The sequence below is a fragment of the Coregonus clupeaformis genome, chromosome 20, assembly GCF_020615455.1.
Source record: "Coregonus clupeaformis isolate EN_2021a chromosome 20, ASM2061545v1, whole genome shotgun sequence".
Lineage (NCBI taxonomy): Eukaryota > Metazoa > Chordata > Actinopteri > Salmoniformes > Salmonidae > Coregonus > Coregonus clupeaformis.
Window position 1 is genome coordinate 41,376,499 of NC_059211.1, and position 22,328 is coordinate 41,398,826.

The window sequence follows — 22,328 nt, forward strand, 5'->3', positions numbered from 1 at the left end:
ATTACTCTGAGCTACTGGACACCATGATACCTATAAGTCATCATATAAAAATCATAGTATCCTCTAATGTGGTTCATTAACTCCGATCTTCAGAGAGATAGGCACCACTATATGGGATGAGGGGATAGTAGTTTTATCATTGCATACAAATCTAGTTGTCGTCCTACAGCACGTGTATCAAATTGTATAAGACACTGTTAACTCTTCATAACGTAGAGGTGGCGATCAGTAAGACTACAGCGCTTCAGCTTGAGAGTCATTCCAGGTTTTAAGGCCAGCCTACCCAGTGAGCTGCCTGTACTACGGGCCAATGTCACACTGTGTCGCCGCTGCAGGGTCTCCTGTTCACCAAAACAAACATTATTACAGTTTCACTCTGCCACTGCTGAAATGAAGAGATATTAAATGTGTCTGACCCTCATGCCTGTGTTGGATTACACAGGGAATGGAAAGCTACAGGCCCCTCTTAAACTTTATTATTGTATTGCATTTGTTTCTCTCAACAGATTTCCCAGTGGAAATTAAATGAAAAAGCAATCGTTTTCCTTTTTATTACTGTCTCTTTGTTTTTGGCCTGTGAAGTAAATTGCCTTGCTTTGAGAGGACAGAAGTCACACTTTTACCCCATTTGAAATGGGAAAACAATAACAACAACAATGCCAAAAATACACAGGCTTCAAAGTGAATGTGTTGGAGAGTGGAATTTGGTGGCCTGTGTGGCAGCATGTATTCTGTAAAAGGTGCCAATCATTGCCTTGGTGAGCCCTACATTACTCAAGACTTATTTGTGATTAGATGAATCAGTCCATAACCTTCATGTTTCCAGATAGCAGTGTGGTCATGGAGTTGAACAGAGGTTGTTTTGAAGAGATTAGGAGCAGAGTATCTGCCTGTGGAGCCCCTTGGGACCCGGCCCAGCCCATCCATGCTGAGAGAGAGAGAGAAGGAGCATCAGAGTGATCATGCAGAACGACTCAATCATTTATTTATGACCTTAATTAGCGAGAATTACAAGGCTGCTTCACTATTTGTCTTTACACGTGTTCTTTAAAAAAAGCTTTTTTACTTAACTCTCTGTTATTTGTACATCAATACAGTGGTTCATGTGGATACTAAGTTGCATTTCTAAACATTTGAATCTTTGGAAAGTTTCTATTCAAGAGGGAATATAACCCAATAATGTATATAGTTTCATGTTTTCTTTCCCAGTTTTTGGTTTTCTGAAAATACCAAGTACAAAGTCTATTACAGTAATTCTTAAGAATAATGAAATGTTTACTACCAGTCACATTAATATTTCATTAACATTTCCCATTGAAACTATTCCACCCATCAGCATACAACATCCCTACTGTGTATTGCACATTCATTTCTCAAAGACTCAACAGTAGCTTGCAGTCATCATAATTTGAGAAGACTGGGAAAATGGTGAGAGTGTCCTGTAGACCTTGATCTGCATAATTATAACTTTGAAATGTAATTAAGGAGGCGGAGAAGGAATTTATTGAACAATGCACCCCAATTTTCTCATGTTGATTCGGCACCGTAAATTACTAACTCACATATCCATGCGATCAGTCTGCTAAAAAACAGAGCTTGTTTGGAAACATGACCAGTGCTTCCCAAAATAGGCAAAATCTGAATGTTAATACAAAACATCTTATCTAGTTTAGACCTTCCTGATGAGAAACTATATGCATTACAGAGGTTAGTATTCTAGACGGATTTGTGATTTCTCTCACTTGAATTGGAAACGATTTCACCAGATCTTCTTCCAGATTCTTTAGTCCAACAAAAACGATTTGCTCTGGGTTTAGTATACGATTTAAGTTTCTCAAGCGCACAATGATTGCAGTGTCCTCCACTTAAGTCAAATACCTATTGATCAAAATTCAGCCAGTCAGTATCAGTAGTAGAATAAAGCACCAAGCACAATGTGCCATGGCCCATGAAATAATGTCCCTTAAAGATAGAAGAGAATTCTCAAGCAGAATGTCAAAATAATATTTCAGTTTATTTCCTAACTTTTGCCCTTACATATTCCGCTCCTCTCCTGCCATATTAGAAGATCCTTTTTGTCTGATGTCTTTGTCTCTGATTGGCTCCATTAAAGTAACTGGTGGTCCAGTGAATTTTGCGGGTTCACTCAATCAAAGAGTTACAAATGAACCCATTAGGGGACGCAGGGCCCCTGGCGAGTGTGTTTGAACAGGATCTGGAGGGTCTCTAGCCACCCGGCCCTGGCCCCCTAATGGCGTTTCTAATGATGTGTCCCTCCCAGACTGCACAGGCACAGTGTGCAGCCTTCTGTAGCATGTCCTCCTCCGCTCCTCCTCTCTTCCATGCTTCTCACATCAGTCCTCTTCACTGGTTACCCAGTCTGCAGTGCACAGTCAGAAAGTTACACTGCTTTTGGCCTGTTTGTTCTTTCTTTGCATACGAATAAATCTAAGATGCAGTACCACATTGGCCAAAAGCCAAGGTAATTCATGGATGTCATGGTGTTGGAGACATGCAGTTGTACTGTGCTCTGTGTATTGGCCTGCCCTCTGTGTGTTGGTCTACCCTCTGTGTGTTGGGCTACCCTCTGTGTGTTGGTCTACCCTCTGTGTGTTGGTCTACCCTCTGTGTATTGGCCTACCCTCTGTGTGTTGGTCTACCCTATGTGTGTTGGTCTACCCTCTGTGTGTTGGTCTACCCTCTGTGTGTTGGTCTACCCTCTGTGTATTGGCCTACCCTCTGTGTGTTGGTCTACCCTCTGTGTGTTGGTCTACCCTCTGTGTGTTGGTCTACCCTCTGTGTGTTGGTCTACCCTCTGTGTGTTGGTCTACCCTCTGTGTGTTGGGCTACCCTCTGTGTGTTGGTCTACCCTCTGTGTGTTGGTCTACCCTCTGTGTATTGGCCTACCCTCTGTGTGTTGGTCTACCCTCTGTGTGTTGGTCTACCCTCTGTGTGTTGGTCTACCCTCTGTGTGTTGGTCTACCCTCTGTGTGTTGGGCTACCCTCTGTGTGTTGGTCTACCCTCTGTGTGTTGGTCTACCCTCTGTGTATTGGCCTACCCTCTGTGTGTTGGTCTACCCTCTGTGTGTTGGCCTACCCTCTGTGTGTTGGTCTACCCTCTGTGTGTTGGTCTACCCTCTGTGTGTTGGTCTACCCTCTGTGGGCCCAGACCTACCAGGGTCTGGCTGTGACTACAGTAGGATGAGAGGAGGGGTGGGAGGGGCCACAGCCAAGCGGCTGATGACTGTGGAGCGCCTGCTGCTTAGGGGGTCAAGTCAAGTTCACTTGAGAGACTCTAACTCCTCCGGCTCCTTGATGAGATAGGAAATAAAATCTTCACCTCTCCATCACTTGAATAATGTTGGGAGGTGTTGGCGCATCCCTCTCTCCCTCCCCACCCACTGAGACATTTATCATCAGATAGGCCCATCCGGGGGGGACAACTGTACGGAGGGGACTGATCCTCACCACTAATTCTTGTCATCTGTGTTTTGTAGGCGGCGGGTTGATTTCTCTCTTGTTCTGTGTGTTTTTTCAACATATGAATGGGAACAGAAGAAGTCGTCATAATCACGCTTTCTTCCTTTCTTCACAGATAGAGTATACTCCCTCTACAAGATCAATGTGGGAGTGTTAATTATATATTTTAAGGAGGAGAAATTAGGAGAAAAAATACTTTTGGGCAGTTTCCATTCAGCATAATTAAAGGGAAATATGTTATAATCAAATTAGACAGACACAGCAACATGATGATCAAGGAAATGGGATTAAATATCCCTCCTGTCATTGGTAAAATATGAATGGTGTCTGATCAGTTGGCAGTGCTCTTCTCTGTGTGTTCTGATGTGCCAGGTCTCTCAGAGGTCAAACAGAATAGAATAGATTCCCTCCTGTAGGCAGCACATGATACAGACACCGGCCCACTGATGCATGTTCTAGAGGGGTAAAACATCTAGCCCCCTCGCTGGACCTCCTGAAGGACGTGTGATGTCATAGCCTAAGGGCACCCACTTCCCCACAAACGTGCCTGACAGCTCTTTGCCTTTTGGAAAAGGGTCTGTCATTTGGGCAAATGCCTGAGAACGGGAAGTTGAACTGGTTCTCATTTGTCAGGACCTGTCAGTGCTTTGGATGTGTATATCTCAGCCATGTCACCAGGCTGCACTGCTCTGAGATATTTTCAGTAGTCACTCCGGAGAGAGAGGCTGTGGCTTTGCCCTGAGGCAGTTGTCGGTAGGGGAGCGGGTCTTCACTCACAGTGGCACCTCACCAGTTTTAGGAGCCAGCTGAGCAGCTGGGAGACAGAGATTGCCAGCTCATCAAGGCAGTTTATCACAAAGAAAAAAAGTTCAAGTGTGCTGTCAGGCAGATACTGAGCCCTTTACTTGAACAAAGTTGGGAATCACAGGAGGCCTTTATGTTGAAAAACAGGTAACAGCATCATTGGAAGAAGAGGGTCTCATACAAGGAACTAATGAGAGTTGATTGGTTAATGGTGAATTGTAGAATCTCTATGAACAGCACACACAATATTCTAGCAAATATCAGCACCAGTGAATCACCCAGTGTAAATTAGATCTGCTAAGTAGAAAAGATGGTTGCAATTTGCTCTTGGTTTGGAGGTTAGTATGTTGTAGTAATCAATTGCTTTTCTTGGGTGAGGCTCAAATCAGTGGGTGGGCCATTAAAGGTAGATTATTTATTTTATTTTAGGCATTACACTGGGTGGGCACAGATCAGTCCATCTTCAATTTCCTTCACTGGACTGTCCTACTTTACCACTCTACAATCACTTTAACCTTACTCCCATTGTTTCACTGCTACATTAGCAACCAGCAGTAATCTGTAATAGGCCTCTCTCCTCCTGCTGGGATAATGTCTTTTCGGACACTTTTCCCATTAAATTTGGTCAGACAGCTTGCAGGAACCCTCTGTGTTAGCTATTGTGCAAAATATGTTATATAAACTAGCTAGAAAGTGTAAATGACTTTCAGATCGCCTTGCAGCCTTCCTCCTCTCAGCTCCCCTTCAGAGGGGAGGGAAATTATTGTGTGAAAATATTATTTGGCAAGATCCCCATGTGCAACTTTCTCGTTTTCTCTTCGTGTGAAGGCAAACAACATATCTGTTTAGATAGGAAAGCCAACGCAATTGCTTTCTGTGGGCAAGCAGCTTTGTAACATTTGCATTTGTGTGCATGGCTGTTGTATCACTGTGTAGCCCTGTCCTGATTCCATGACCCTTATTTAGAAATACCACCATGAGCGTGTGTCTTCTGTATGTTCTCCATGAGTATTATTTTTTGATGTTTCTGTAGTGACTCACTGAGGCAGAGCTAATAGGGTTCTGTATACCCAGAGATTCCTATGCAATATAGTTGAATGATCCTGCATAGTAGTCTTACACAATCAGCTCAGTTTTTTTATATAAAAAGGATTGTAAACAATATTTACATTTTAGTCATTTAGCAGGCACTCTTATCCAGAGCGACTTATAGTAGTGACTGCATACATTTTCGTACTTTTTCCCTGTGGGAATTGAATCCACAACCCTGGCGTTGCAAGCGCCATGCTCTACCAACTGAACCACACGGCTCATTTGTTTAAAGCAGAGTAATGAGCCTGCAGCATTTGGCAGTGTACCTCCCTTGGCCCTCATATGAAAAGGCCTCTGTCACTGTAATAAGGAGAGTGGCGCTACCTCATCAGATTAAGATATACATTTGTAGACATGTCTCCTGCATCTAATGAGATGTTGCAGCCACACAGAAATGTGTATATATCATCACACCGATAGGAGATAAGATGGGTTTTCTTTCTGTGTGGTGGAATTTCGTATAGGTCTCTAGATAATATTATCAGCATCCTTAACTATAACTGTGACAAATGAGAGCTTTGATCCTGTACGATAAGCGCCAAATTCATTTGTTTAATTAAAACAGCTTGTCTCTTCGTGGTGAGGGGTCATTTTAAAAATGTTAGAATTAAAGCACGTAATTAAGTGGAGCCCAGATAAGGACCCCTGTGTGGTGGTTGCTTCTGCCAGTGGGGAAGGGGAACGTAATTTATCCCCTGTGCATTCCCACAAGGTCGTTCAGTTTATTAAACTTAGCGGTGCACAAGCACGATAAAATACCTGCTGTACTTGATGGTTAGCAATGATTTTTTTTATAACTAACCCAAGATAGACCAAGTCTATCGTTTCCAATGGGAGCAAATTAATGGGCAGAACAAGCAAGGAGGTGGGCAGAGCCAAGCACGAGCTAGCGAGATCTTATTGGCGCGTTCTAGCATGTATTTGCATATTTCTGTTATGGAAAGCCTACTCTGTGAAGTACGCGTGTGCAATAACTCAATTTGCCCTTGCACTCGTTCTAAACAACGCACATTTTAGAAACTTTAGGAAAGGGTAAAGTCTTCAAAACTTAGTCCACTCTGTTCGTAACTGATTCTAGTTTTGGGAACAGAAAACTGTATTGAGATCAAATGTTTCATCGATTAGACAATTAGCAGAATGTCAGCCAAAATCAATCTCACTCCATCTTCTCCCACTGCCAGCCACTGGGCTTCTTCTCATCACCATATTTGGTGGTGAGTGGAAAAGCCAACAGGATGCTTCAGATTTATACATCCGGTGAAATATCTGGCTCATTATTCTACCTGTGGGGTTAGGGTGAGTCGGTGCCCAATGCTCACACAGTCTTTGGGATGGAGGCAATTAAGATGGCATGTTATCGTGTCTTTGAGAACATGAGAAGGATTTGTTTAACAACAAGCACCTTGACAAAGATATCTGTTTGGGCAATGGAGTGTAGTATTAATTATCACACTCTTTGATTAAATGTGTCGTCCAGGAATGAATGTAATTTGTCTTGCCTGGTTTCAACACGGGAGCCATAGAGGGTCATATTTTGTTTGACTCTGAGCTATTTTTGTATGCCAGTGTTACAGGCAGTTGAATGGAAGCCCACTTTCTGTGGGCTCTACGACTATCTGGTCTCATGGGAAGGATTTGTGTCCTTTACATTTGTAGTCGTGTAATACCTAAATCTCACATCATTCAAAGAGTAATCCAGACATTTAATGAGTCATCCACTCTGCACACTATCAATATAGTCTATCCCAAACAGACAACCAGGGAGATCAATCCAAGGATGAATGGCTTTCTAATACATTTCTTACAATCAATATGAATCATATCACAGATGTGACTTTGTCTTGTTAGGTGGGTTTAGAGGGAGGAACCATCAGAGGCTAAATATGCTGAGTTTGTTTGAAGAAATTGGAACCACATTCCATCTTCTATCTCACAGGGATGCAGGGGTTATGTGTTCTTTCTGAACATGTTGTTTGAACTCAATTAAATGAAGGGGGGGGGCTTCTAGACCTCTGTGTAATCAACTTGTTCTACAGTCTTCTGTGAACTAGTGGGTTTTCTCTAACTGGTTGTGCTTTTGCGCTTAGCAATATGCTAGAGCTGGTAATTGTTTTATTAATGACCAGAAGAGAAGCAACATTTTGATCTTGTAGTGGATTTTTGTAGTGGTTGTTTGTTAAACAGTGAACGTAGAGCAGGATTGAGAGTGACATGTTTTAGTTACTTATGTAAAGAAAACATTGGCCACAAGAATAGGTAACATCTTGTATAACCACACTATCTTCATGAAATTCACACAGTAAATTCCTGCTGTGTAAAATAGCAGACATTCCCAGTAAAATGGAGGAAACAGGTGAAGACTAGAGGATATATTTTCTCACAAAATCTCTTTAGCAACTTTTCCTGAGAGTTAGTCTCATAAATCAGTTGGTGTTTGTATCTAAGCTTGAACTATATCTTATCTTTTTTTATTGTTATTACTTCATCATCCTGTTTTTAGAACAGGTGATTTCATACTCCCTGTAGCCCTCTTAAGTCTCATTATCATTCTGTGTCCCTATCTTGCCATTTTTAGACTCCACTCCATCAAGGCTGCAGAATCACTGGCTCCAGATCAGGGAGGAATAAATCCTCTGGTTAACATTGCCAGCACTGCTTTTTGTTTGGTTACATAAATCATCAGATGAGCACCTAGAGATATATTACAAAGGTCACTTCAAATGTGAAATCAAATGGAGCTGAGCCTAGAGGAGGGGAGGCTTCTTCTGGCTGTAGAAGGCAGGTCCAGGGCCAGTGGCAGTTAGTGGGGAACTGGGGAGTCCGAGCTGTAGCACGCCATCTTCTGGCAAAGCTATACGACTAGGGAGAAGAGGCCGGTGTGATCTGTGGGAGCAGAACACAAGTACACTCTCCACTTTTACTGGTCCAGTCCAGGTAGTAATTCCCTATAGTCAAGCCTACATTTGTCAGAGTCAGATGTTGTTGTGTTTGTCATGTGGTACCAGTGGAGAGGCCAGTAGTCTCTCAAGGGCCTGAGGGGCTGTGTGTGTGTGTCTCTGTAGAGGCTAGATGCTGCGGACCCAGAGCACGTCTGACTTCACCGGCACCAGGGGTGCCTGGGGTTGCTAACAGACACCCGGTGGCACTCCATGATTCAACAGCATGGTCTCAAGGCCGAGGAAACAAATATCCAGATTTTCCTATTTCATTGTGTGTCAGTATGAAGAAGAAGGGCGACAGGTGTAATGCATAAAACGGCCCGCGGCTCCATCAGCCCTCTGACAGCTTTATGGGGAGAGGTGTTTCAATCACACAGCAGCGTTGGCGTGCATCAATCTCCACACCACTGCACAGCACAGGGCTAGGGGGAGCAGAGAGAGCGAGAGGGAGAGAGAGGGGAAGGAAGAGTCCTGACAAACACAGTAGGAAGATTAGTAATAGACCAGCAGGACTCCAGGGAACCCACACTAGTACAACAAGTTTGAGGACTGAAACGCACATATATTTGGACCATACTGTATTCCTTAATTAGGTAGTAGGTACTTTGGCTGGAGCCAAACACTGTAAGCAGCTATTGCAGCAGCAGGAAAGTAGCTATCTCTCCAAGGTACCAGCTGTAATGAATATGGGTGAGGACTGCCTAAATGACATTTGTGTGTTTGTCTGCATTTGTGTGTGTGTTTGTGTAAATGTGTGTGTGTGTGTGTGTGTGTGTGTTGTGGGGGGTTAAATTAAAGTCACTGAGCACATGTGAAACGTCATAAGCAGACAATGAAAAATGACTGTTGAAACACCTGCAATTTCACAGTGGGAGTACAAGCAGGAGAATGTTGGGCGATAATCACTGGGCTGGTGCTACTGGACTACTAATTCATCCTGGCCTGGTCTCAGCTGGGCCTATTGTCCGTTCTTCCAGCTCAGGTGCAGGCTATTGCCTCTCTCTGTGTAATTCTGAGTGGGGTTGACTGGGGCACCTGCTGTACTGGCCGATTGCTCTCAGCTTGCTCTGAACATAAGCCTAGTGATTTCACCGAGGGGGCGTATCGTAAGGCAGATGTGAGTGAGTGTGATTTGCTATGATTTGGCCATACGTGGCCCGTCCCCCTAGCCACACACTATCTCTGCCTGGTCTGCTCCGAGTGGGGTTAACCCTTTATGCCCCAAAGGACACCGCAACTATAACAAATGTTGATTAAAGGAGGAATCTAATCCTTGGAAATATCATCTTGATATTATTTCATTTTGCTCCAATGCTTTTTTAATAAGCCGTCTTTTTGATGCATTTGTATTTAGTGAAATCCCCTCTAGCCTTGACCTCTGTGTTGTTTTTATTAACCACAGGCCGGCCCATTACAGTTTAGCAGTGTGTTAAAGACATTTCTGCCGTATTACAGTGTGGGCAAGAGGGATGCTATCATGGCAACAGTCATCTGCAGTCCAGCTCGCTGCTAGCTCACTAAATCCCACTCCACCTCCGCCAGAAAAATAAATACGTTATATTTTCATTAATCCTCTCCCACCTTCAAAATAATAACCCTGTTGCTTCATGGAACATTGATGTGGCTCTTCCATTATTCATAGTGGAGGTCCTGTTCTTTTGTTCTGGAGAGGAAATGAAAGATGGGTGACAAGGAGTAAAACTGTCGGGAGGAGGAGAACGTGCATGTGTTGAGGACGGCGATGCCTTCCAGGACGCTGTTAGGCATCACTCTTTATCTCTACTCTGGCCAACTGCTTATTTCCTGCTGTGGGATATTTGAGTCAGTGCAGGGCGACGGCATGACAGTCTGCTGTGAAAGGGATGGATCTTTGTCTACATTTCACAGCACCAAGGTGTAAAATGCCATTTGTCTTTTCATTATATGAGACTGTTGTTGAACCAATTGGGTGAAAATTGTGGGTATGCACTCAACAGAAGAGTGAAAATTGGCATCATGCATAATGGGAAAATGTACTATTGCCTAGGGTTTTTGTTGTGCTTTTTTCGTTGTCTCCTCATTTACATATTGCTTGTATGAGACAATGTGTTTGACATCACTGATTTAGTAGGCGTAATCATGCTATTGCTATGGTCTAATTTGAATATTTAGTAATGGGGTTGCACAGAGGAAAAGGTCATTGTGATTCTTTCTTCCCATAGCCCTGTTTCTTAATTAAGACAAATCACGAAAGCCTTACATATTGATTCTGCTTCTCTCAAGGCCACCCTTTGAACTATGGTTAGTAATGGGGGAGATAATGGTTGTTTGTATGCAGAAGGTTTGATGATAGTTTATTGGGGCCAGCAAATGATTTCCAACAGCAGCTCCCATCATCTCCATGGTGTGTGATGGTGAGTGATGAGTGGAGGATGAGAAAGAGGAGTGGTTGGGGGGAGTCTGACAGGACTGAGATGGGAGTCTTCCCATGTCTTATTATGATGAGGTGAAATGTTCTAATGATCTTAAATGACATGGAATGTAAACCATCAATCGAACACCGTGCCATTCTTCATGCCAATGGAAACAAAGCCGTAAGGTGCTGAGTGTATAAGGTGTATAACGTGAATATTCCTGTTACCATGTATCACCATGTTAGAGGTTTGTGGTCTTAAAGTGTTCCTGTGTTATGAGTGTATATATGTTTGTGTTTATGAGACACTCGATAGAAGGAGAAAAAGCCATCTGCCTACCTACTGAGTACTACATGGAAAGGTACTGCTGGGCCCACATACAGTACGAGCATACACACACACGCACACACACAGTTTTGTATTGCTATCCTTGTGTTGGTGTGGGTGTGAGTGACAGCCCTGCGACAAGTCATCTGTCACTCTGTGCATGGCGGATGAGACTCTGGTGACAAAGTGGCCCCAAGACTTGCTATTCTATCTCCCATGGGGGATATTAAAGAGCAGCAAGCATCAAGTAAATAGCCACTGCTTTATAGAAGGGAATAAATACAGTGCTGCTTAGTGCAAGGCAACGCTGTATAATCATGTAGTTGATGAGTTGGTGACCTGGGACAGTGTGATGTGTATGGCTGGGCCCTCCTGTAGCTCAGTTGGTAGAGCATGGCGCTTGCAACGCCAGGGTTGTGGGTTCGTTTCCCACGGGGGGCCAGTGTGAAAAATGTATGCACTCACTAACTATAAGTCGCTCTGGATAAGAGCGTCTGCTAAATGACTAAAATGTAAAATGTAAATGGTTAGCTTTTACTCTCAGGTATATGTTAGTGTGTTGTTTTATGGGAGTGATGATGGAAGTCAGATGTGATGGATGAGGTTATGGAACATCAGTGTAAGATTACAGTTCTATGTTTCTTTTGTTTGTTTTTCTGTTACATTAGGCATACAGAGGTTTGTATTTTTGTTGACACGACTATAGAAATGTTGTTTGAGGCTTTAAGGGCTTCGGCAGCCAGAATCTCTCCATAGCTGTAATTTCCAGTGTCCAAGGTAATCACTGCAATGGCCTGTCAACTTAGCCAGAGAAAGCAAGCAAACAATGCATGTTACTCAGCCACTGTCAACTCATCCCTGCTTGGTGTCTGACCAGAAAACGTGTGTGTATTTGTTTCCATGTAACTTGTGTGTGTGTGTGTGTGTGTGTGTGTGTGTGTGTGTGTGTGTGTGTGTGTGTGTGTTTGTGTGTGTGAAAGAAAGAAAGAAAGACAGAAAGAGCAAGACAATCCCCAACAATAAGTCGAAAAGCCCCTTCTCTTCAGAGAGCGGGGTTCATCCCCTTTCCTGCCCAATGTTATGGCTGTCACATCCCCTCTGTGCTGAGTGTGTGTGAGGGAGAGAGAGAGAGAGAGAAAGAGAGGGCGGGGCGGGCTGGGGTCCAGGGGTCAGGCCCTGTTTTCACACTGCTGTCCTGTGGCTGAGCAGGGCTGTCACTCACACCCACACCAACACAGCACATCAGAGAGGCTGAGCGCTCCCTGGCCTACCTGTGAAATACAGTCCTTCATGCCTCTCCACTCATCACAATCACGCTTGTTGGAGGCCGTTCTGTTCTGTCTCACTTCCCCAGTTGATGAGCTCTCCATGTCATGTCATCCATCCCTATTTTAATATACACCTACAGTATACTCCTACCATCTCTTAGAGAGGCTACGGTCTAGCTGGCCTTTTTTCATCCCACAAGGTTGCCTTTTGTTATTCTGACTCCGCTACAATTCGCCGGGTTCAATCAAAGACTGAGATTGCCAACCCAGCTGTGATAAAAGTACATTCGGCTCAAAATTAAATTCAACATAACTGGGAAATGAAGCAAATGCAAATAAACAAAAGTGGATGCTGGAGTGATTTGACTGTGAATGATGGCGGTGGAGTGTGAAGGGTAATGTATTGTTTCTTCACCTACCGTAATTGAGCTGTGCCTCTCAGAGGCTCTGATGTGACATGTGGTGCCCCGGGACAGGGCACAGAGACAGTAAGGGGATAGTAGCGCTGTGTTCACTGCCTGTGATTCGCTAGCTGACTCCAGTCAACCTCAATAAGTGCTGTGCCCGCTTCTGCTCCCGCTCCCCCAGCCCCTCTACCAGCCTGTGGCGTGGAAGTTAATTGGCAGCATCTGCTGTCTGGGAGCCCGAGCGCCCAGTTACCCCCCTGGCACCTGGAGCCACCAGTCTGCCTGCAGGCAGCGAGCGGAGAGAGCCCAAACACCACAGCTGCCACCGGTGCCAGGGGGGATGTGGTCAGGAAGGCTGTGCCAGGCAGGCAGGGACACCCTCAGGGGACAGATGGTTTACAGATCTGGGTGGGAGTGGGGAGAGAGAGATAGAGACTCACCTGCCATGACCTAACAGGCACACCACTGATTTCCATTTAGAGTAGGCGAAGAGCCTGCTGGATTTGGTTGTTGTGTAAAATTGCCTTCTTTTTAAACAACAAAGTTGAAAATGTTGCATTTTTGTAGTAGAATCACAATAATGATTTGAATGCCGGTTGTGGTCAAATGATACTTTAAGGTTTTGTTGAGGCAGTATCCTAAATTTGAAGTGCAGATCCTATCCAATATTATGTTATTGTTTTGAATCTCATAAGGATTGTAGCTATCCTTTGTCCTAATGTCCTTGTGTATGTGTGAGGTCATTCTCCTAACCAGTGTAATTACTGGTTCTTGCTCTTCATTTCTCGTGTACAGTATGACATCACTCTGAGTGTATGACATTATTCTGATGACCTCATTGTGACCTCATGGTTTGTCATGTTGCCATCAAGAGAGTGGATGATCTCATCAGCCTAACCTCTATCTGATGAGTCATACTTACACAGACTCAATAACATGGTTATGATACGGCTGAGATCATTGTTGTCATCCTCTATTTAATGAGTATGTGGATGTGCATTTCGAGACCTACTTTATGACTGAGGGAAAGCAACAAATATGTTTTACAGAGAGAGCTGAGCTGGGAATACTTTCAACATTGGAATTTCATTTTCAGAAATGACATTGTTTGCAGAAAACATGTCTCCTTTGATGAACACATTTCCAACACAACTTACATATTTCAGGAACCTGTGGGTGGATTTTCTGTATATGGTTTACTCTACAGAAATCATTACACATTTCACATTAGACTCCAGTCCTATCCCAATATGAATGTTTATGTAAATACCTGAGGTAAGCCTTACTATTCAGTGCACAGACAACAAAGGAGTGAGAGAGGAGATTGTCTGTCTGGGAAGATCATGCTATCAGAGAGTAGACTAATTGAATCTGGAGCTGCATCTGCATTAGCCCTCAAAAAGCCCTGTCACTCCCCCATCTCTACTCCATCTCAACAGCATTTCTCCAGCACACTGCACTGGGCTACATGAAGCTACATGTCTGCCTTCCTGTAATTAACAGAGAGAGCCATTGTTCACCTTCTATGGAGAATGAATGCCGTACAGTTGTCAGGAGCAGACTGCTCTGTCTCGGATCTAGGCAATGTGTGTGTATTTTTGTTGTTGTTTTTTGCGTTGGTTGTGTGCCTATGTGTGTGTGCGTGTGTGAGTGAGTGTGTCTGGGTGCAGTGTTGTTAGCCAGGCAGTCTGGCGCCAGGCTGTCTCCATGGGTCCACTCTACCCAGAGAGCTGATGCAGACAGCAGACACACCCCCATCTCCCATGGGAGAGGAGAGGAGAGAGAGATCTCACAACCACTCCACCTGCTCTCGCTCTCTCTCTCTCTCTCTCTCTCTCGCTCTCTCTTTTCTCTCTCTCTCTCTCTCTCTCTCTCTCTCTCTCTCTCCCAATGCTTTATCTCATAGACACTGTTTTTGTTTACAACACCTTTAGCTGATTTATCAGTGTGTCTAATAGAATGTGTGATTTCTCTGTTGTTTGCGGCTGGGCAAGGCCAGCAGTTATTTCTGTTGTTTACAGAAGTGAGTACATCTCTAACAGCTTTTTCTATTATGAGTCATTATGACATTTGCTTTACTCCATGGTTAGCATATTCACATTAGCTGTAGTCCTAGTATGATGGGTGTGTTGGTGTCAGCTGTGATCCAGACCACTCTGTGGCGTTGTGGCTCCCCTGGGACCTGAGACTGAACTCTAATGTGGGGTGGGTCTAGTGCTGCATGTTGTAGGCGCATGGGGAGCTGGTGTTTGTTCCTGTTATCCTAACCCCTCATACACTTTTACACATTTATCAACACACACACACACACACCAGGGTACAACGCTGACATCATGGTTGTGGCGTGTTAGTGCCCCCCTCCCAGACTAATGCCACCTGCCCTCGTGCCCCAGAGGGGGGTGGCGGCGCCACGCTGGCGATGGCAGGGTGATCATCTGCTCTCAGCTAATTGCCCCATCACCCCCCAGCACAGTGGGGCCTGTAGCTGCACCAGCATGGAGCCATGGGCGGGGGCTGGGGGATGGGAGGTACAGTGGTGTACAGTCAACCCTCTGCCCTATCTGGCACATAGTCCACTGTTCATCATATTAATAAACCCCATTGAGAAATAGCCACACCAAGTTTATATTCAAACTTTCAGATAGGTTCACTGGTTTTGGATGAACTTTAGTGCTATGGTATTGACCACAGTATTTTAGAGAGATCCACAGACAGGGGAGTGGACCTGGGACTGTCTGTAGCAGAGATGGGAAGGTCATGCCGCTACTGAACACAACCTAGAGATGTGGCCATCTGCTGGTCAATCAGGGTACTGGCACAGCTGCACTCCTCTCCAGGATGATACTGAGCACAGTCCAAGGTTGCCTGATCGGACATGACATGATTCTCAAGACTTCATTTAAGACATGTTTGCCCTGGTTTTGTCTCTGAATGCGATTGCAAGCCTCTGGCCCTACATCACATCGACATCCACATAACACCCGTGGAGATGTCTGTCTGTCTGTCTGTCTGTCTGTCTGTCTGTCTGTTTGTCTGTCTGTCTGTTAGACCTGCTATGCATGAGTGAGATGTGAATGAATGAGAGCCACTGTTTACATACGGATGTGAGTGGAATATTTCCGCACTACAGAGTAATGGCCTGATCCTGGATAATGCGGCCCACTCACCAGAAGAGGGGTTGTAGAAGGACTATCCTCCGCCATCACAAGCCTCTCTGCTTCACCACTGACCCTACTGTATGAACCCACTTTACAGTGCTGCCAGCCTGGCTCCCTCCATACCACCACTACCCAGCCAAACCAGACTGGAATAAATCTTCCACTGCATTTCAAAGAACTGTCAGCAGTACTGCAATGTATCACCCCTGAGCCCACTGGAGTAATGCTAATGGGATGTATTTTGATTACTTATTTTGATATATTTAATGACGCCATAAAACGAACCCTGAAGTTGAGTCGATGCCTCTAGCTGAATACTTAAGTACCCAGTGTGTGTGTTCTGAGTGATTCAGTCGAGAGAATTTGCGACGCTCTTAAAACATTAATAAAAGTGAGCTGAGTGACGCCTTGTTTGTGTGATAAACAGAAGAAGCACAATGGTAATGTGCAGCGACCTTACATGTTCTCATGTGACCTGATACCTATATAATCCACTTTCTTCTTACTCCTCTCTGAAACAATAGCTCTCATTTTTATTCCCTTTCATCCATTACCTCCTCTAATATAATGCTCTGAAAATCCACTCTGTAACAGTCTATGATTTCACATTTAATCACCAGTCCAAATAGAGATAAAGAATTTTAATTTTATTTTTTTATCGATGTAAGAAACTGCTATCAGTGAATATCATCACCTTAGTGTCTTGGACCTGGCTCAAGTTCCTCCTAGTTTCAATTTCTGCATGCAAGCAGTAGTCGTAAAATTACTAGATTGGAATATACAACCCCAGAGCATTTCCTCCAATTACTCTGGGGCTTTGAGTTGATGATTTCAGGTCTAATGACCCAATGATTGAAGGTCTGGGAGGCTGTGTGTGTGCTGCTGTTCGCCAGGCACTTAGCTCTAAAATGGCTATGTCCCCATAGCATTTATGAGTGGCGTTGAGGCTTCACCCGCATGCTCCTGCAATAGAACAAAGTACTGAGCCCAGCCGTTTTTTGCACTTACACATATTCAGTGCTTTTAGGCGGGATTTAGGACTATTTGGTTTAACTCTGGTAGAAATACTGTATCTGCTGCTGCATACTATTAACTCAAGTAAAGCACTATGAATGTGATCTGGTATTGATTGTTAGCCTGTTTGATAATCTAATTCACCCAAGGGTTAGTAATTTATTGAAGTCTCAATAGAAACTTATATTTTAAACGCCGATATCAGACAGCATAACGTTGGGGAGACAAATAAACTAATTTACTTAGAGTGAATAGAGCAATCAAATCATGAGGGTTGAATGGTGAGAAGAGAACACTTCTGACATAGACGTCACGTCTCACGTGTCATGGCTTTTTTCACTTCTGTCTTTCCCCAAAGTGCTGTGGAAAAAGACAGCAAATTAAATCTCTTAATGGTTTTGATGTTAATACCTTAGAAAATGTTCCAGCGGCTTGTTTAAACCACACAGCTTTAGAGGGTCCCTGTTCAGGCTCAGATGTCTCTGTAAACTGCTTATTGTCTCTACAGAAAGTGGGCTTTGAGATGCCTTTCCAAAGGAAAGCCCGGAGCCTACAAACAACCCATGACTACTGTACATTGTTTTAAACCCACACACTGATTTACATTTTAGTCATTTAGCAGACGCTCTTATCCAGAGCGACTTATAGTTAGTGAGTGCATACATTTTTTATTTATTTTTTCATACTGGCCCCCCGTGGGAATCGAACCCACAACCCTGGCGTTGCAAGCGCCATGCTCTACCAACTGAGCTACACGGGGCCCATTGCTGATGCTTTCCAGGACATTCAGTGACTTGCAGTGGCAATCACTATACACAGTACTCCAGTATACCATCAGTGATCACATACAGCCAACAGAATGTCAAAGCAAGAGAGGTTGCTTAGTAACAGTGCCATTGGATACCGTAACAGTGCCATTGGATACATCACATGTGTGAGTAGGAGGCATACTTGACTGTTTTCAGATCATTCTAAAGCTATTTTCCGCTTGGATTAGTATGCCAAAGAAGGAGGCTGTGCCATGTTTCAACAAAAGTGAAATTGTTCAACATCTGGCAGCATAGGTAGAGAGATTGGCTCTTCAAATGCGGCTGGTAGTATATTATTATAGTATAGTATCATTGTGAAAAATATCATCCAAATGTAAACATTTTTCTTTTAGGAACACAGCTTCAATTTGTCACGAATTGAGATGGTGTAGAACTGTGTCACTTGTGGCACATATTTTAAACCATTCCCAACATTGAGCGCTTGACAGACTCAGCTCTGAGAGGGAGCAGAGAGAAAAGCGAGAAGCGTGACTGCAGTGACCTCTACGCTTGATTGATTTGAGAATGTAGACAAGATGTCCCTAGTATGAAAGCTACCAATTTTATCCCTCATCTCTGAGACTTCTGAGGGAAACAGATCAACATCAAAATCAAAGCCCTTCTTGTATCTGCTAACAGCTGAGAAGTTGAAAAACAGAGGGAAGAAGAGTGACACCTCAGTAAAGGCTTGCTTTTAGCTGCCAGTGCTCTGCTCTCTTTGGTGTTGACCCGGATTCTGCTGGAGAAGCCTTGTTATCACATAAGACAGTTCAAGCAGAGTTGAGTTTTTCTTATCTTTGTTTATGCCTGCTCTTGTATAGAAGTTGTGTTAACACATCTCACAGCCCTCGTTCAGTTGATGACCTGACCTTGAGCTTTAGGATGGAACTTTCTGTGGTGTAGAATGTGTTTGTGACGCGTGTGTGTGTGAGCGTGTGTTTGCTGGGGTAGCTGAATTGTGAAACCACGTGTGTGCACATTATCATCGAGGGCGGCTTTTTTTTTTTTTTGCCACATGCAGTGATAAATCTGTTTGGGAATGGGGGCACTGTAGCGCATCCTGAAGTACGAGAGGCATGGGGCAGCATTATTTAGATAAAACGAATTGCCAGCAGCCATTCAGGAGCAGACATTGCAGAGATATAAACCAGGGGGACAGCAGCCTCTGCATCGCTGCTCTCCAGAGGAAGACACAAAGCTATTTTCTTTGGCCCATAACAGTAAAGCAGTCCTGCGATGGCCAGCAGTAAATTCCTGTCGTGTAATTACAATCAATATCGAAGACTCGCTCAGTAGCCAACAAGGTCAAATGGTACAGAGGAGAGCTGCACGGCTGGATAATGCCAAACAGATAGATGAATAAATAAATGAATTAAGTGTCATCTTATTTCATTAATCCGGGGTGGGGTGTGACAGGGTAATACGGCCCCCTGTTCTCAGCCTGCCAAGTCTCCTGGGTGTGCAGGGAACAGCCGTAGGGTCCTGAACTCAGCTCTGGACAAGCAATGGAGGAGGCAAAACACCTGGGACCTCCTGACACAAACTATCATTGTGCTGTGTTTGTGTGCGCGTTCATGTGTGCGTGCGTGTGTTTGTGCGTGTGTGTGTGTGTAATTCACATGAACAGGATAAACATTTCACCAATACACATTTTTCATCCCATATTCCACCAATATGTTTGATTTTAATAAAATCCTTTGATTTAAATAAAAGGTAATATACTTCATTTAAATTAAAGGTAATTCCAGGAGGCCAAAATATCACACTGAGTATAATAATTACACAAACAGATTCAAGTTAGTGAAAATGTAGAAATTCTTCAAAGAAAAGTTTTTAATTATTGCTTCCTTCGCCCTTTCCTTCTCCTCTTCTTGTCGCTTGTTGAGCACATGTATACATACAAATGTGTGGTGTATGTCTTTGGGCCTGTGCCCAGTAGCATTGTCGACTAGCTCGTCAGCCCCCTAATGCCCTGTAGGATGCAGTGCAGTGATGTGGGAGAGGCACCGGCCCAGGCAGCCAGCCTTGGGGCTATGCAGACACTGGATAAGAGCCTTCTCTGGAGGGGGCAAGCCGGCACTGCTCACTGCCCTCTCTCCTCTCACTCCCCTCTCTCTACCTCTCTCCCCTCTTTCTCTCTCCTTCCCTTCAGCCAGGCATGAGGGAGGGCGGGGTGGCTGCATTAGTATTCTGCTGAGACAGGCACACTTCCACAGATATAGGAACACTTTCTCCTCTACCAGGGGAATAATCAGCTTGGCCTTTACCCCCTTTCCTCACTTTGCCTTATAAAGCTCGGCTAATTTGGTTTGATTTTTAATTTTGTGTTTCACTTTGTAGCGGCAGCAGCGATTTCTCTGAGTGTTTGTGTGTATGTTTGTATGTTTGTGTGTGTGTGTGTGTGTACGTGTGTGCGTGTGTGTGTGTGTGTGTACGTGTGTCAGCATAAAAACCAACAGCCTATTTCCCCTCTGCCCATCCCTAGTTGAGAGGCGATAGAGTATGGGGCTTATTGAGAGGGGGGTCAGTGAGTCCCAGGTTCATTTGAGACAGGCTGCCTGCTGCCCTCTGCTTATCAGATAGGCCGCTCAGGACGGCAGGCTGCTATCAGACACAGATAGCATCTCCATCTGATCCTGGTCCTACAGGAGAGACGCCGGCAGCCTGCCATCACAGCCTCTGATCTGCCTCCTCCTTCTCATCCTCTTCTTATCTTCTGTTTCCTCCTCCTCCCTAACTCCCTCTCTGTCTCCCTCCTCCTCACTCTCTTACTCTCTCACTCTCTCTCTCCCTCCCCCTCCCATCATCCTCTCTGTGGCCTCAGCTCAATGCCTGTCCATTATTGCTTTTTCCCCTCTCAGAAGATTCACTCTCTTCTACTCCTCTTTGCCAGCATTTGTTGTGGATCGTTATTCACTCCCCCCCCACCCCACCTTTTCTCTCACATATCCTTTCTGTCAGCTTTTTTATTTGCATGTGCACAGGCTTTATATGCAGTTATCAGCTGCGTTGACACTCATTCAGCTGGGCTGTACCATCAATTGTTAGCCTGTATGAAATATCCATTGTCTACCATTGTCCTTCTTTATTTACTGCTTAATACAGTTAGTTTGGGATGCAACTCAGGGAGATGATGCCCAGTGAACAAGAGAGATGCAGAGGCAGCCAGGAGAATAGAGAGAGCAGAGCAGAGCAGTAAACTGAGAGGCTGTAGGGGATGCAGTAGTGTCACATTTCTGATTGATCGCTACTTAAGGCCCCTGGTTCACTCTCCTTGTAGCCCTTGGCATAACCACAACAGACCGGATGATAGTAAGACTAGACACTTTCACTAGTGGTCCATGCTCTCACATTGATACCAATGACCTTATAGACAAAACGCTGCAAGCAGTTGTCCCATTATAATCGGTTATCAACCTGATAGAGTCTGGTGAAAGGTTCTGAGGGAATGATCTAATATGTATACAGTATGTATTGTATATAAGAGATGAATTCTCTCTAAATCCTTGAAATGTTCGCCTGTCCTTGCAGGCAAAGACTCCCGACTAAGAATGTGTACTACTACCGCTGCCCTGACCATCGGAGGAACTACGTGATGTCTTTTGCCTTCTGCTTTGACCGAGAGGATGATGTGTACCAGTTTGCCTACTGCTACCCCTACACCTATACCAGACTGCAGCACTACCTGGACAGCTTGGAGCGCAGGAACCTGGACTACCTGCAGAGGGAGCAGCTGGGGCTCAGTGTGGTGAGTGTGTGTGTGTGTGTGTGTGCGTTCGAATACGTGTCCTCTCTCCCTCATTAAACAGTTTTCAACAGACTACCAGAGAGCCCACAGCCCAGGTCTATCCACCAGTCCTCTGCTTCACATTTTCATGTTATCTGTATGACTGTTCAACTCTGTGTGATTGTAGCCAGAGAGAGGACAGGAGGGGTCCTTGACTGTGCTAGGTGGTGTGGTGTGAAGGCTGGTGGAGCCATTACAGGGTCTCCTATCTGTGTTGTGCCTGTGCAGCGCTGCACGCTGGTTTCCCTCTGAGGGATAACACTGCTGCTCGTAATCAGGAGCGCTCTCTCCTCTCACAGGAACAGGTACTGGATCGTTCACACTGCCTGCAGTACTGTCTGCTCTTATCAAACAATAGTAGGAGAAAAACTCATTAGAAATGCTTGAGAGATTATTATTGTTATTATTTTAAAAAAATTTAAGGAGAGCTAGCTGCAAGGGGCAGCGATGAAAGTGCATTTATTGATAAGGAATGTGGTGCAAATAAAAAAATGAGTCAAATATTTATGAAACATGGTTTGAATGGGCAGATGATGTTGGTGAAGAATAATTTCAGAAAGTGATATCTCAACCAATAGGAGCCCAGAATTGGCAACCAAGACAAGAACAGGTATCGGCATATTCCTTCCATAGTTCCCATCATATAATTAGAATTCCATTAAATTCTATTTCTATGCTTTCCACTGTCCTATGACACGTTCAAGTACAAAATGAGGGCTCCAAAGTGTGCAGTATTAGTTCTGCTTTTTAGCCGCATCAGCACTTTGTGATGAATACAAGAAGTTCAGACATAAAACGGAGTAAGTTGGCACTCAGACTAAGCATTAGTTTAGTATGCATAGTCATAGAG

At 44.4% G+C, this 22,328-nt stretch overlaps 1 protein-coding gene across 3 annotated transcripts in view; it reads left to right on the plus strand.

The window, feature by feature from the left end:
* Positions 1 to 22,328, plus strand: part of agbl4 (AGBL carboxypeptidase 4) — a 369,255-nt gene that overhangs the window by 160,671 nt on the left and 186,256 nt on the right. For all 3 annotated transcript variants that reach the window (XM_041839343.2, XM_041839344.2, XM_041839345.2), the window contains exon 5: positions 21,223 to 21,439. In XM_041839343.2, coding sequence (XP_041695277.2) covers positions 21,223 to 21,439 — 217 coding nt within the window. The remainder of the gene's footprint in view (positions 1 to 21,222; positions 21,440 to 22,328) is intronic.